General features: G+C 45.9%; 1 protein-coding gene across 1 annotated transcript in view; it reads left to right on the top strand.

Moving 5' to 3' along the window:
- Nucleotides 1–15,925, top strand: part of LOC147444236 (FKBP-like peptidyl-prolyl cis-trans isomerase family protein) — a 98,480-nt gene that overhangs the window by 45,872 nt on the left and 36,683 nt on the right. Inside the window, exons 4-5 of the mRNA XM_086526928.1 lie at nucleotides 4,592–4,741; nucleotides 4,885–4,944. Of these exons, the coding sequence (XP_086383054.1) occupies nucleotides 4,592–4,741; nucleotides 4,885–4,944 (210 nt within the window). The remainder of the gene's footprint in view (nucleotides 1–4,591; nucleotides 4,742–4,884; nucleotides 4,945–15,925) is intronic.

Genomic DNA, 15,925 nt, shown 5'->3' with positions numbered 1-15,925 from the left:
GCCAGTGGACTCATAGCTATGACCTTGGAGGCCATCTCGGAAGTCTCGAACTCGATCTGGTAGTACCCCCGTCCGAGAATCTGGACATCCAGGATCTTGCCCACCTCTGCGAGAAGGCGGGCCTGGAGAAGGTCTCGCAGCTCTCCTCTGCTAGGTCGGGTGCCGAGAACCTTGCAGATGACCGAAGTCGCCTGCAAGCGCTCTACTTCTGCGGCAAGGCTCGCTTGCTCTGTCGGCGAAAGAGCAAGTCGAATGGTGGGCTCAGCAGGGTCGGGCAAGGGGGCTTCAGGCGAGTCCCTCAGTGGCGAAGCTGGAGCCTCCATCTGTGTCTACTGCTGTGGCGTAAGAAGAGGATGGCGGGCGGAATCTGCAACTTGACACGCTAGGCACTGCCCCAAAAACGGAGTCAATGCTGAGAGTACCGATGTGCAGGATGTAACAGTGAGGAGAAAAAAGCAGGCGGGTCGGGGGGGGGGGGGGGGGGGGGGGGGGGGGGGGCGCAACGGGTGGAGACGGCTACTGCGAGAGCGCGAGCAGCAACGGGCGGGGGCAATGGCGGGAGCGGTGCAACAGGGGGGGTCGGCAGCGGATGGAAGCGGCGGCAGTGGCGGGTGGGGCTGCAGCAGCGGCAGTGCCGCGAACTGCCACAGCTGGGGAGGGGCAGCGCGCGGACACGCAGGGCAGCAAAGGGGCAGCGAGGGCTGGCGGGCAGCGACGGGGGGGGGGGGGGGGGGGCGCAGCGCAGGGGGTACAGCAGCAGCGAGCGTTCTTTGCAAGAAGCCCAAGCTGAATTATTTTACTTGGAAGACTTTAACCAAAGGCTCCTCGATGTCTACCTTCCGGTGTCTTTCTTCATGCTGATTCCCTTGGAGGACCAATGCGAGCGATATACAATTGGACTGCTATCATCTTTACAGGAGTATTGTCTCTCTAAATAAGTATCAACAATGCAAGAACTTGTGGACTATGTTGTAGCTGGATACAGGCTTATGAAAGGAAAGTTGGAGTTTACAATGGAAGAAACTCTTGCAAACATTCAGAATTCTCGGCCACAATGAACTAACTTCCAAGAATCTCGTGAAAATAAATCACAAAGGCCTCGTTTGACACAGCGTCAACAAACACCCTATTACAAGAAGGCCGATGCTTTGAATGTTTTTAGATAGGGCATAATTACATTTACAAATACACTCTTAGAGCAACCTTCTGCTTCGAGAGCAGGTAGAATCGCAGGACCACCTCCAACTAAGCGAGCTAGACCTACAATTGGATTTGTAGTGGACATTTATGGCATTAATCTCGAAAGTTCTAATGAATTATGCAAAGCTTTATGTAAAAATCGACGGCTTGAAAGCCCTTTTTTCTTTGACACGGGAGCCACTTATAATTTCTTCCTCAAACAGATGGACTTTGACTGATTCACAAGCTGGAGAACTTGAAGCCGAATTAGCCATGGGGGAAACTCAAATGTTGGTACCTCTCATTGGTGCTCTCCCAATCACCATCCAAGGATACCATGGAAATGCAGAGAATGATGCGACACTCCAGATCTGGGGCCGTACAATCACTTTGATGCAGAAGGACAACCCAATCGTTTTTAAAGTTCAATTGTCCGAACAAAACCTTGAATGAATTTTCTATTTAGATACTTTTTGATCTTCGTTTGAGAAAATACTGTTTGGAATTTGTTTGAAATGGATGTTATCTGTTTTAAAATTGTCTTGGTGCCAATTTGAGTTTGTTTGATTCTGGTTTGATGCTAGTTTCAATGGTTTGAAATTTATTCCCAGGAGGAGTATTGAGCAAAAACTTGGTGCTTGAAAATGGCTGAATATCTTCGTCTCGGGCTTTCCTAGGAGGAGCGTTCATGTTTGTTGTAAACCTTTGAACGATGCATACTGGGTGTCTGAGGAGCGTTTAGTTGTATGTTGGGACCCTCCAAGCGATGCAAGGTGCGGTCTGGGGAGTGTTTGGTTGTATCAGTGCTCTAAGCTCATGGCATGGACCTTTTTTAGGTTATTGGCGAGGGGAATGAGGAGGTAGTAGTCGAGTATACCTAAGACCGTCTATTTGGGAGGAGTGTTCAACGGCGCTGCTTGTCATGTCTTGTAACATGCATATGTAAGCATCTGTGCTGCATCGTAATGTGCCATAATACTTGAGTGAGATTGCTTGGACATGCAATTTTAGTGCATTGAGACACTCGTTATTAGCACGGTTTGGGTGTGATGGCTAATTTAACTACGCCAAGACCTCTGGAATGAGAAAATGGAATGACCCTTGGATATTATTTTCCTAATTTGAGCTATTTTGCATATATAATTGTGAAAAATTACTCTTCTCTCAAGAAGGGGGGATGTCACAAACTGTTGACGTGTCAAGCCACTGAAGACCTAGAGGGCTGGGCACAATCTAGCCCTAATCCTAGCTAACCTGTAGATCCCGGGCAAGGGGCCTAAGCCCTAATAGAAGCAGAAGAAGTGGAAGGACATACCAACTTACAAAGTCTCGTAGAGTGGCCCAATTATTAGAGGAGGATTAGGATTGAAGTCCTAATCCCCCAACAACTTCGGGGACCCCGTCTGATGGGGCCTAAAATAAAATAGACACACACTCACCTCCTAAATTGCGTAAAGGCTGATTATGTGGCAGGTTGTACAAAACGCCCACGATTTGCGTTGATTATGGACGTGGCAACTGTACGGATTTCCCCGAATTGTGCTGGTGGCTTTGGGCGCCAATTTTTGGGACAAGATGCTTTTGGATTTGATGCTTTTCATGTAAATTGCTTTTGGTAGGCCAAGGGCCTTCAAATATGCACGAAGGGCTCACTCTTGGCATGCTACCCGTGGGAGATGCAAAGTAGTGCTGCCAAAGTTATACCGTGTTGAAGCAATATAAAGAAACACCGAAAGGGGCACCACAGTTTGGGGCGAGTGCTCTCTTGGGGTGGAACTCCACCACTCCGTGTCTTGTGTGCAGTGTATCTCTTTCAATTAAGTTGTTTTGAAGTGCTTAAAGTCTATTCACTATGTTCTTTCCGTTGGCACGTGGTGCCATTCGTTACACATCTGGTCTCAAAAGCATGCATCCCATGGGCTGTCCATAGTGTGTGCCACGTCAGCACTTGTCAGCGCAAAATGCGGAAGCGTCCATACTGCCAACGCATATCGCAAAAATCCGTACTGTAGGCCACGTCAACTTTTCTTTACTCAAGTTAGTATGGGGGGTGTGTGCTTCACTTTTAGGTCCCAGTGGATGGGGGTCCATAAGTCGTTGGGGGTTAGGATTTTAATCCTAACCCGTAAACCACTTGGCGACAATTTGTAAGTTGGTCAGGACTTCATCTCTTCTGCTTCTGCTAGGGTTTAGGTCCCTCAACCGTGACTGCAGGTTGGCTAAGGTCTTCAGTGACTTGACACGTTAGTAGTTTGTGACATCCCCCCTTCTTGAAAGAATAATAATTGCCCGGGATTATATGTGCAAAACAACTCAAGTTAAAAAAATAATATTGGAGGGTGACGGGTCACTCCGAGGCTAGATGCTCGCAAGTCTAACAATACCCATAACATCTTGTATGATCATTTATGCAAAGTGGTTATGCAAGGGTAGAAACTATCTAGTGCATCCATCTGGGCATGTAGGTTGTGCAATCAGGATCCAAAAGGTGCCAGATTGAGATCCCCCTTGGGTAAGGATTTCCTAGACTTACATTGGCTCTGGGGTAGTAGTACTGCATGTACACACGACACCCAAAGCTGGTGTGCAAGTGACGTTCATGATAGGGAAAAAGTCTTCACTTTTGAGATATGAGAATGTAGTATCTAGTTGATAGGCCAGAGAATGAGATGCTTGTAAGTATAATCTTAAGAAGGTAATATGAGAAGATGGGATAAAGTGCTCCTTATTGGAGGGAGAGGCTTACACCTTGTAAACCTAAGTCTCTAAACTAAGCCAAGGAGCCTCAAACAGCCAAAAACAATTGCCCAAGTTGTAATGGATACCTTGTTTTGAAGTTTTGAACAGTCAATTCAACTATTTACTGACACTCGAGAGCGTCCCCTATCCGGGTACAGTTCATCCCCTATTCTGGGAATGGCGCTCCCTGTCTCGTCCCATCCCCAACACATATACAATCCTGTCCTTGGCATCTTATATTAGTATGCATTGAAGCCTGTCAATTTGTCTGCTTCTTGTCAAATTAAAGGTTCTACTTGAGTTTTGTGAAAGGCTATGTACTCCCAGGTATGGATTTACCATTTTCAGAGGTCAATTATGAAATTGTCTGGCACTTTATCTTATCATTTTAAAATGCACTTGTTCTGGAAAGCATCCCTGTTCTTTCAGATGTTTGATATTGCAGGGTATTCAAATTGCAGAACCTTGTGTGCTTGAAATGAAAGAATTGTTCTAAGAAAGCCCCTTTGAATAGTTGTTTTAAGTGACCTTGAAAGGTTGGTTACTCACTAAGCTCATCAGAAGACCTAGGAAGTAAATAATTCTTTTCTGGATTAGAGAAGTTTTTCCAGCTTTCCAGCTGCTTTCATGAACTTTAATATGGTTGTTGAATTGTGCTACTGTATGCTTACAGCCCTATGAGCTTGTAGTGGGTTCGGTACCGGGCAAGGAGAGAAAGCGTGAATTCGTTGAAAATGCCAATGGTCTATTTTCAGCACAAGCTTCACCAAAGCCTCCGCCAGCTCTGTACTCAATAACAGAGGGAATGCGTGTTGGTGGCAAGGTACAGCTTTATGTGTTCTCAAGGAAGCATCTGGTATTATTTTGTGAAATGTGCCGCTTTAAGCAATTGACAAGTAGGATGTGAAGTCTTTTTACTTGTGAATGGGTTTTTAGGAGACTCATTGTGGATCATAACTTTTACAGCGCAGAGTGGTTGTGCCCCCTGATCTAGGTTACGGGAGCAAAGGGTCCAATGAAATTCCTGTAAGCTCTCAACCTACAAGTGAATAGTGAAAACAACTCTTAGTTTCAAAAAGACATGATGCTTTTCTCTTTGTAAATCTCTCCGTTAAGTTTACTTGATACATATAGGCAAAGTTGAGAACTTGGTTCTTTCTGCATGTGTATAGCATGAGATCTGAATCGTCCAAAGGGCGTAAACTTTTTGTATGTTCGACCTTTTCACTTTACTTTTTTTTATCAAAATAAGGAAAGAGAGAATTTCATTTTAATACAAAAATTCTTGTTTCTCACGTCTTAGGGGCTGGGAGAGATGTTGTCATTGCTTTCACTTTTGGTCAGTGCGTATAGATGTAGTCTTTCACATCCGTCATATGGAAACAGACAACTCAGGATAGTTGGCAGCCAAGATTTGTGTCTTTGGAGTTGAGTTTCACTGGCTATGGACGATCTTCCTGCAATGCTGATGCCAGATGCTGCTGAGTGGCCACCGACTACAGCAATATTCATGGTCGTCCATTCATGCCATCAACATGCCACTAGCCTGCACTCCACACTCTCGGGGCAACAGCTGGTAGCGTCTCCCACCATGCATGGCGTGTCTGCGCACACGTGTGTGTGTGTGAGAGAGAGAGAGAGAGAGAGAGAGAGAGAGAGAGAGAGAGAGAGAGAGAGAGAGAGAGAGAGAGAGAGAGAGAGAGAGAGAGAGAGAGAGAGAGAGAGAGAGAGAGAGAGAGAGAGAGAGAGAGAGAGAGAGAGAGAGAGAGAGAGAGAGAATGAAATGAAATGAAATATTAACGTCTACAAAAGGCCAAAATGACCTATGAGACCAACTGATTACAATGATGAGTCTAGTACCAAGTCAGGGTACAAACAAAGAAACTGATAGGAGTGCTACCGACTCCTATGGGTGGCTGGTAGGCTGATCAATGGTATCATGCCATAAAGGTACAAAGTGGGGATAAGTGTCACCATGATACAATATAGCAGTAGCATGAAGCCTATCCTGATCGACACTCTGGGTGTCGTGCTAGAATCCTGTGGATCCTCTGCCGCAATCTCCGCTGGTGCTGCGTGGCTCCCCTCCTCAGTCGCGGTCGTCTCGATCTCCCTAACTCTATAGCTCGATCAATGAGAGTACCGCTGGTGTGTGTATGGGTGGGAACCGAGCTTTGTGATGGTGGTGTCCCCTCTGCCTCTATGGTACTCAGGCTGAAGAAATCTGAGATGCGTCTTTGGGACTGTCTCTGTCTTTGCCCACTCAATAGAGCGTCTCTATGTCTCTGTATCTCAAGTAGGAATAATCCGAGACATCTTTGATCCTGATATCTCATGACTCTATCTAACGAGTCAAAACCATCTCTGAATAAACAATGAAAGTGTCCCCGTATCTCATAGTAGACTGTGCAGTGACATATGTAGTGAAACTTTGTCTCTAGCTCTGCATGGCATAACTGGCATATCATATCCTACTGTCTGCTGGTATGCCTCTGAATCTACCTGTCTCAATCCCAAGCCGTTGTGAAGATGTGCGAATCTGGCCTATAGCATGTCGTAACCCATGAGATAGATGTGTGTCCATGTAACTGGGCCGTGTGACAAATCCGTCTGTCGTGAGTTGGAGAAGATGCTCTCTATAGAAAACCCTCTTCGTACCCAACTCTTGTGATGGCTCTATCCATGTCCTCTTGCTATCAAGCTGGATAAGATGCTGCCGAATGAGTCTAGTATTCTCCATCCGTGTAAGAGCCAAAGGTGGTGCATCAAGAGAATACTGGAAAGGGGGCAGCCTGTCCATGCTGAAACCATGCCTCTGAAACCACGAGCTCATCTGTGCATACCAACATGATGTATCTCCCTGTAATGCCAGCTGTCTAGATGACTCAAGAGCAAGCCTGGCATACCTGTCCCTGGTGGTGTCCCATAAGTTGTGTACAAATGATACTGATTTGGTGAGAGCCTCAACCTCCATAGGTGGGGCAGCCAGCTCCGCTCGTATGATGTCATGTGGGACTGAGGCCTTGGCTCTAATCAGCCTAGAAATCATAGATATCAAGGGTCTCTCCATATTACTCCATCCAGCACTGTCAACAGACGGTCCCCAAACTTGAACCCTGTAGTGCATAACTGAAGCGACCAAAGTGTCGAAAAGCCAGAGCTTTGTTCGAGGTTCCTGGAACTGAACCTGCGAACAAATCCTCTCTAAACCGCCTAGGGCTGCATAGGCACGAGTCAATCTAGTGTTTGCTACCACTTTCAGTGTGAACCTCGGTCCACTAAAGACCACCCCAAGATATGTGTATGCATCAGTGTACTCCATATTGTCCTGCCCATATGTGAAAGTAGGTGCTGATCTCCTAACCCACTGTGGCATGGTATTAAATACCATGACCTTGGTTTTACCAAGGTTGACAGACAATCCACTATCCTCTGCAAAACTATGCAATGCATCCAAATGTCTCTGCATACCCTCTGGTGAGTCTGATATCAACACAATATCGTCAGCATATAATAAAAGAGGGATCCATGTCCCCGCAAGCTGAGCACCTCTATCTCCTCCTTTGTCAATATAATCAGAGACCTCATCAACATACATACCAAATAAAGTAGAGGACAGTGGGCATCCCTGTTTCACTCCGATAGTGGAGTGAACTATGTCAGATATCCCCTCTCATGTGCGTACATGACCCCTCACTGAACTGTACAATGCCATAATCCCCCATATCAGCTCTGTGGGTACCCCCAATTCTATAAGCCGGCGCATCAATCTGGCCCTCGGTACTGTGTCAAAAGCTTTGCGGAAATCCACAAAGCTGCAGTATATCCGTCTACCATGTGCTCGACCCTCCTCAATGATAGCTCTGAGTGTAAAGACATGATCTAGTGTGGAGAAACCCCTCCTGAAACTAGCCTACCAAGTTGCCCGTATGCCCATAATCTCTGCCCAACTGCTCAGCCTATGCTCAAGGATGGATACATATAACCGTGCCAATGTGTGTCCTACCATGATAGTATGGTAATTCCCCGGTACTGTGGGGTCTCCTGTCTTGAAGATAGGTACAATAGTAGAAAATCTCCAAGACTCAGGGAAGCCCTCACACATGACACGGATGAATAACCGTGCAAGCATCTCTGCCAACAAATCCCCAGCATGTATAATGTGCTCTGCTACCAAACCCTCATGATCCTGTGCTCGTCTGGTCTTCATCCTGGCAATGGCCTCCTTTACCATCTCAGTGGTAAAGAAGGTGCTCGTACCCAGACATGGCTGTGGTGGATCAGGTAGTGGTGGTTGTCCAGGTGCAGTGTATAAAGATGCTGCATACTGCCCCCATATCTCTGTAGAAGGAATCACTGGTGGGGGAGACTGCTCATGGAATAGACGCCAAGCCTCTCCTGAATCTCTACTAAGGAAGAGCTGATATAAATCTTGCTCCATTTGGACCAAGAAAGCTCGCTTCTTCCGTCGCACTAGTCGTCGTGTAGCAATACGAGACTGTCTATAGGTGATCACTCCCAATGTAAGCTTCCGCTGTATTTGAGCTCTACTCTGTTGACACTCCTCATCATACCAGCTGTTCTGAGGCATGTGCCCAGAACGACGTCTCTGACCAGGCTGAGTGTGTGGGTATGCCTCTGTCGCGCTGCCCCATGTAATGTCACTGTCAGCATAGATGTGATCTCCTCCACTGTGTATGTAACAAACTTGGACACTCCAAGTCAAGAATCAACCGCGACAGCACCAAATAACCACTTCAAAACAATTCACAGATCACAATAGATTTGCACTGGCCCGGCGGAGTTCCGTGCCTAGAGATATTGGCCCCAAAGACTGGCGCCCCTTTCGGTATTTCTTTTTGTATTAATCAATCATCAAAGTACAAGAGAGCGGTTAGGGTTTCACTCTCAGACTCTGCGTTCAGATGCTCTGAGAAGTGAGGCCCTCACCACTAATTTAAAGGTTACAAGGGATGCCCAAAAGCAGAGCCCCAAAAGCTTTTAAAATCAAAAGCATCAGTTCTCTCTCTCTTAGAGAGTCTTTTCTCTTTTTTTTATAAAAAAAAGCAAAAGCAAAATTCGCGTCGCTCATCATTTTCAATTTTTTTTTATTTTTTTTTATTTTTTATTTTTAATAATCCGCCTCCGCGGTTTCCGGAATTTAGGGTTTTTGGCAAAAATTAGGGTTTGCAGAAATTAGGGTTTCTGTTGTCCGCCACGTCATCACTTTGTGACATACCCCCCTCTTGAAAGCATTGTAATCGACCGCGATTACGCCTGCAAAACCGACGAAAGCCATAAACCGTCTTAGCAGACACTGACTGTTAGTACCTACGTACTAGGAACACACATCTAGCACATGTACAAAATCGACAGTCACATCACACGACATCACAGGACATCACCAGACATCACAGGACATCACATGACATTCAACATTCATTCGGATCTTAGACCATGATTTATCGGCAATGTAGCTAGCAATCACATCTAGGTCCAATCGGGACCTCATCGATGTCCGATTGACTAACCCCTATTGCAACCATGTCTATTCGAGATTAATCAGACCAAAATGCTGCAGTCATTTCGGCTATCAGTTCCTGCACTCACAAGAAGTCAAGAACAAATCAGTATCATAATCAGGAATTCCATTTCATAAAGTCATCCAGCAGAATACTGTCAGCTCTCAGTATCCCTGAAGCTCAAAGAGACATCAGTGACTTTAGTATCAAAATCGAGGCATCTGTTGACAAGGGAGCGGAGTAACTCCCCTCTTGTGCATCCCACTGCACCAGATCTTCGGCCAAGCTGAGTTCTGGGTTCCGTTTGGAGTAGACTATGCTAAACCAAAACATCGAGATAAAGTTTCACAATCCGAGGAGTATCTGCTAGGTCCTCCTCCTCCATCCACTTCTCATCAAATGCAGGAAAGTTCTTGAACTTAACCAAGAACCGCCTTCGGACTTTACCTTTCTTCGTATCATTATGTGCCAAAATCTGTTCAGGAACAAGGATCTCCTCGTTTTCTTCCACTTCGGGTTGCTCATCAGGCTCCCCATCATCAGGCACATCACCCTTAACAGGGTTCAAGAGACTCACATGCAATGCATTATGAATCCTCCAAGTATCTGGCAGTTCCAATCGGAAGGAGACATCATTTATCTTGTCAGTAATCTGGAAAGGTACGTAGTATCACATACTAAGCTTTGGAAAAAGCCTCTCCTTTCCCTTTTTCTTTCTTAGGCGTGCCTTCTCAAAAGTAAGAGCACCCAATCATCCTCCTTCAATTTCATGTCGCGACGATGGCGATCCACTGCCTTTTTCTGTCGTTCTTGAGACTTCTGCAAAGTCTCGCGAACCTTGGCAAAAGCCGTATCCAGATCTCGCGTATATTCATCCGCTTCAAAGATCTTATCTTTCGTGCTCAGGAAGGGTGGAACCTTTGCAGCACCTTCAACAATCTCAAATGGCGCCTTCCCTGTCGACGAGTGTATCGTGTTATTGTAGGCAAATTCCACCAAAGGTAAATATCTTTCCCATTGAGTCTTCTGATCTGAGATATAAGACTTCAATAAATCTAGAACCACTGAATTGGCAATCTCGGATTGCCCATCAGTCTGCGGGTGGAACGATGACGAGAACTGCAACCGCGTGCCAATGTTCTCCCAAATTGCCTTCCAAAACAAACTCGTAAATCTGGGGTCTCTGTCGGAGACAATTGTCTCAGGCATGCCATGTAATCTGAAAATCTGGGCCACAAACAGTCTCGCTAAGTGATCCGGCTTGACTGTTTTCTTCACTGGAATGAAATGAGCCTGTTTGCTAAATCTGTCAATAATAGTCCAGATACCATCGTGACCACTCTGTGTTCTCGGGAGATCAAAAATGAAATCCATCGCTATACTTTCCCAGGGGCGGGTGGGTATGGGTAAAGGCTGTAACAATCCCTGTGCTTTATGCCTGTCAAACTTGACCTTCTGGCATACCAAGCAACTGCGCACAAACTCTTCCACATCTTTCTTGAGTCTCGGCCAAAAGAAATATCTCTCTACCCCTTTCATGGTGGTAGCAATGCCGCGGTGACCCGTAAAAGGTGGACAATGGCATTCAGTCATAACCTTTTCCCTCAACGGCTGTGTAACGCACAACATAGTCTTTTTCATCAAGTAGCCTTCCCGAAGGGAGTATCCCGCTACTGTCTCCCCATCCCGTATCCGTGTAAAAATATCTGCAAAATCTGTATTTGTGGCATACTGATCGACCATATCCTCGAAGCTCTTATGATGTATCGCGGAAATAGCCAGAACCAACGGTTTCCGAGACAAAGCATCTGCCACCACATTCTTTTGTCCCTGCACATGGACAATCTGGAAGTGAAACTGTGACAAGATGTTCGCCCACCGCATCTGCTTTTCCGAAAGCTGCTTCTATGACAAGAAGTAGCGCAAACTCTGATGGTCTGTAAAGACAGTAAAATCCGCTCCGAGTAGGTAATGCCGCCACTGAGTAAGAGCATGGATAACCGCCAAAAGCTCTTTCTCATAAATCTGTGCTGTCATCTCCGGCCTAGAGAACAAACGGCTCTCGTAAGCTATGACATGGCCTTCTTGCATCAAGACCGCACCCAGACTACGACCACAAGCATCACAATATACTTCGAATGACTTCTGCAAGTCCGGCAAAGTCAAAATAGGTCCCGTAGTCAATTTCTCTTTCAATGTCTGAAAGGCAGTCACCTCTGTGGGTCCCCACGAAAAAGGTACTCCTTTCTGTGTCAAGATATGCAAAGGGGAAGCAACCTCTGCAAACTTTCGTATGAACCGCCTGTAGTACGAACATAGTCCTAAGAAGCTTCTAACTTCATGGACATTCCTCAAGTCGGGCCAACCACGGATAGTCTCTATCTTGGCCGGATCCATTTGCACTCCTGCTGCTGACACAATGTGTCCCAAAAAGTGTATCTCTGGTAGGAAAAATTCACTTTTCTTTGCATTAATCACTAACTTGTGATCTCGTAATGCCTGAAAGACTTGAAGCAGATGATCTCTGTGTTCTGCCTCATTCTTGGAGAAAACAATGATGTCGTCAAAGAAAGTGCCAACAAATAGCCTGTACTCTCGAAAAATCCTATCCATCATCCGGTTAAATGTCGCAGGAGCATTGGTTAAGCCAAAAGGCATCACCAAAAACTCAAATAACCCAAAAGTCGTCCGAAAAGCTGTCTTGTAGACGTCTCCCGGCGCTATTCTGATCTGATGATATCCACTCTTCAAGTCAATCCTGCTAAAGCACGAGGATCCCTGTAACCTGTCGAGTATATCATCGATCCTAGGAATCGGAAATCTGTTCTTGATGGTGATTTTGTTGAGAGCTCTATAATCGATGCACATTCTCCAAGATCCATCTTTCTTCAAAACCAACAACACTGGAGAGCAATACGGTGAAGTACTAGGCTGGACAAGACGCTTTTCCAAGAGGTCTTTCACTTGGTTCATAATCTCTTCATTCTGTGCTCGGCTGACACGGTAGGGTGGCCGGTTCGGTGGTGTACTACCAGGTATCAGATCAATGGTATGATCTTCAGGACGAGCAGGTGGTAACTCTCCTGGCAGGCCTTCTGAGAAGCAATCGGCGTGAGAGTGTAGAAAATCTTGGCGTTCTTTATCAAGTTTAGACATATTTGTCCTATCATCACCACTCAACTCTTTCATAAAGATCGAGTAAACAAACAGACTGGATTTCATTAATTTTGAAATGGCCGAAGCCGATACAATAGGGACAGACTCGCCCTTCAGTTTAATATCAAGTACAATTGTTCTGCCCTTTTCTGTAGTCAAAGTCGCTTTTCTCGCTCGATAATCGACCACGGCGTTGTTCTTGTGGTACCAGGGAATCCCTAAGAGAACATCACAACCCTCCAAAGGCATTATGAAGAAGTCCTCATGCCCCAAATACCCCTGACAATGCAACCGAAGTTTGCCAATGACAGGTGTAATGGCTACGTCCCTGTCGGGTGCCGCTAGAACTGCCTCTGCAAGTGGTCCCATCTGATCGGGAGTAATCTCGAGCCACGCCGCCAATTCCGGTGAAATGAAGTTTGCCTTGGCTCCTCCATCAAAGAAAATCAGGGCCTCTTGATCTTTCACTTTGCCCCAAGCTCGACAAAGTTCTGTACTCTCATCCATGGTGTCGGGATCAGTACCCACACAATCTGGAACCAGTCCTGTTTTCATCTTGCCTTTTCGTACACGGTCCTCAGCTGCTCTCGAACTCTCAGGCCTTTCGTCGTCCTTGTCATTCTGTTCGTTCTGTGCCTTTTTAGGGCACTTCGCGGAGATTTGTCCAGTTTCCCCGCATCCAAAGCACTTCCCCTCCCTGATGTAGCGAGTCCGCTCCTGAGGAGTAAGTGTGGGTCGTGCATCCTTTTTTTTCTCTGGGTTGCTCTTTTTCATTCTACTTTCATTCCCAAAAGTCTGTTCGGCTCGTTGTGTCATGGCCTCATCTGTGGGGTAGGTCAGACTGCTAGAGTGAATGGCAAAGCCCCGTTTCGCATGACTCATCAACTCCTGAATAGAAGCTGATTTCTGTTCCAAGCAATGATCTCGGATCTCTGTAGGTAGACCCAAGGTAAACCGCTCAATCTGTTCTCTGAACGAGATCTTCTTGAATGAAGAGGTGGGTAGAAAAGAGCTCCAGAATCTTTCACAATAAGAATTCACTGTATCGCTCTTGGTCATCCGGAGATGGTTCCAAGCAGCTCGTATATCTCGCTCAAACTCTTGAGTCAACCAAGAAGAAATAAAAAGCCTCTTGAATTTCAGCCATGTAACTGGCACAGTCTTGCTTAATAGAAGCGTGGACCACCAAGTACGAGCATTCCCCTTAAAGTAAGAGGCAGCTCTCCGAATCTTGGAGTGCTCTGAATAGCGTCCTCCCGCGAAAGCGATGTCAAACTGCTGTATAAAAGACAAAGCCTTCGAAGCATTTGAGTATCCTGAAAAGTATCAAACTTGATCGAGTGGCCACCTTCCTTAAACTCTCGGACTTTCTTGCTTTTATCTTCGAGAAAGTCATACTGGTTGGCTTTGTAAAAATTCTTCTTGTTCGCATAAAACTTTCCGTCATCGGAATCTGAGCTGTCTGTAGACGAGTCCTCAGTAGAACTGTCAGTCTCTGGGCGAGATGTAGCCTTCTTTGCCTTTTTCTTGCCCGTTCCGAAGCTTTGTGTCTTGCTTCGCTTTTTGCTTTTTTCTGTCTTCTTCGCTCTAATCCGAGGAGCTAGAAGAACTGTCAGAAGAAGAAGAAGAAGAACTGGGTAGGTCTTCAAACTTGACGCGCTTCTTCAATTTCTTTGCCTTGTCAAATGTCGACCGACGGCCTAAATATCCCGGGAAGTCAGTGCCTTTCTTTTGCTTTTTGCCGTGCTTTTTGGCTTTCTTTTGCGTGTCAAAAAGCTGAGCAATCCGTGCATCAACCACGTTCTCCAGTTCCTTCTCCGTATATTTCTTAGAGGCAGAAGGTTCCTTGAGAGCGGGTTTCGGGAGTGGTGTTGTGGTTCTCTGCCACTCCATCTGTACCTCTTTCAAAGAGGTCTGGTTCATATATTTTGCCATCTTCGGGTTCTTGGCAAAATTGAGCATCATCTTTGTTGCATCGCCAATCAATTGACGACGCTCCATCTCTCTTTGCTCCGCCTGAGTAGGCCGAGGCGGGCCATACTCTCTGTCTGAATCTTCGTTGTGATCCCAGCCCGCATCTCCAGATGCAGAGGGAGTCGACTGATCATTGCCTGAAGCCATAGGTGCCGCGGAAAAAAAATTCGGGGATCGGATTTCCCGTAGAAGAGAAATCGGCCGTGCTCTGATACCACTGTAACAAACTTGGACACTCCAAGTCAAGAATCAACCGCGACAGCACCAAATAACCACTTCAAAACAATTCACAGATCACAATAGATTTGCACTGGCCCGGCGGAGTTCCGTGCCTAGAGATATTGGCCCCAAAGACTGGCGCCCCTTTCGGTATTTCTTTTTGTATTAATCAATCATCAAAGTACAAGAGAGCGGTTAGGGTTTCACTCTCAGACTCTGCGTCCAGATGCTCTGAGAAGTGAGGCCCTCACCACTAATTTAAAGGTTACAAGGGATGCCCAAAAGCAGAGCCCCAAAAGCTTTTAAAATCAAAAGCATCAATTCTCTCTCTCTTAGAGAGTCTTTTCTCTTTTTTTTATAAAAAAAAGCAAAAGCAAAATTCGCGTCGCTCATCATTTTCAAATTTTTTTTTAAATTTTTTTTTATAATAATAATCCGCCTCCGCGATTTCCAGAATTTAGGGTTTTTTGCAAAAATTAGGGTTTGCAGGAATTTTAGGGTTTCTGGCAGAAATTAGGGTTTTTGTTGTCCGCCACGTCATCACTTTGTGACAGTGTATACTGGCTCTGATGTGCATAAAAGCCTACGTATCTCCTCTGCATAGACTGAGTCAGTCTCTGGTGTAAAAGTATAGCGTGGATGTCTACCACCCCGTGAGGCCTAAGATGTACTGTACTCAAAGGAGACTGATAATGTCAAAAGTGCATGATCTACTGCTATCCCTACAGGCCTGGGCCCCACTGTGAAATCCTGAATGTGAGAGATAAAGCTCGGATGTGTCAGAACATAGTCTACAGTGCTGGACCCATGTCTATGTGGAAAACAAGTAAAACCTGTAGACAATGGGAAGGTCGGTAAGCCATTCAGTATGGCTAAACTGTGAGTAGTCGTCATCTCCCTCAGGTATCTCCCATACTCTGTATGCTCTCTGTCGTGTGAGCATCTCTCAAGTCCCATCTCCTCTGGCTCTAACTCTCTAAGCATCTCCTCTGAGGTGTCATAGAAGATCGTCTGTGAGCTGCTTGTATGGGCATTGAAATCCCCAAGGAGTATGATGTCTCCATCTCTGGAGAACTCCTAGATATCATCATCAAGTACAGAGTAAGGAGATTGTCCTCTGGGTGAAGCATATACTG

This window comes from Adiantum capillus-veneris, chromosome 13 (assembly GCF_014529385.1).
Source record: "Adiantum capillus-veneris isolate H3 chromosome 13, ASM1452938v2, whole genome shotgun sequence".
NCBI lineage: Eukaryota > Viridiplantae > Streptophyta > Polypodiopsida > Polypodiales > Pteridaceae > Adiantum > Adiantum capillus-veneris.
Note: the sequence above shows the minus strand (reverse complement) of the source record. Positions and strands in the feature narration are given on the sequence as shown.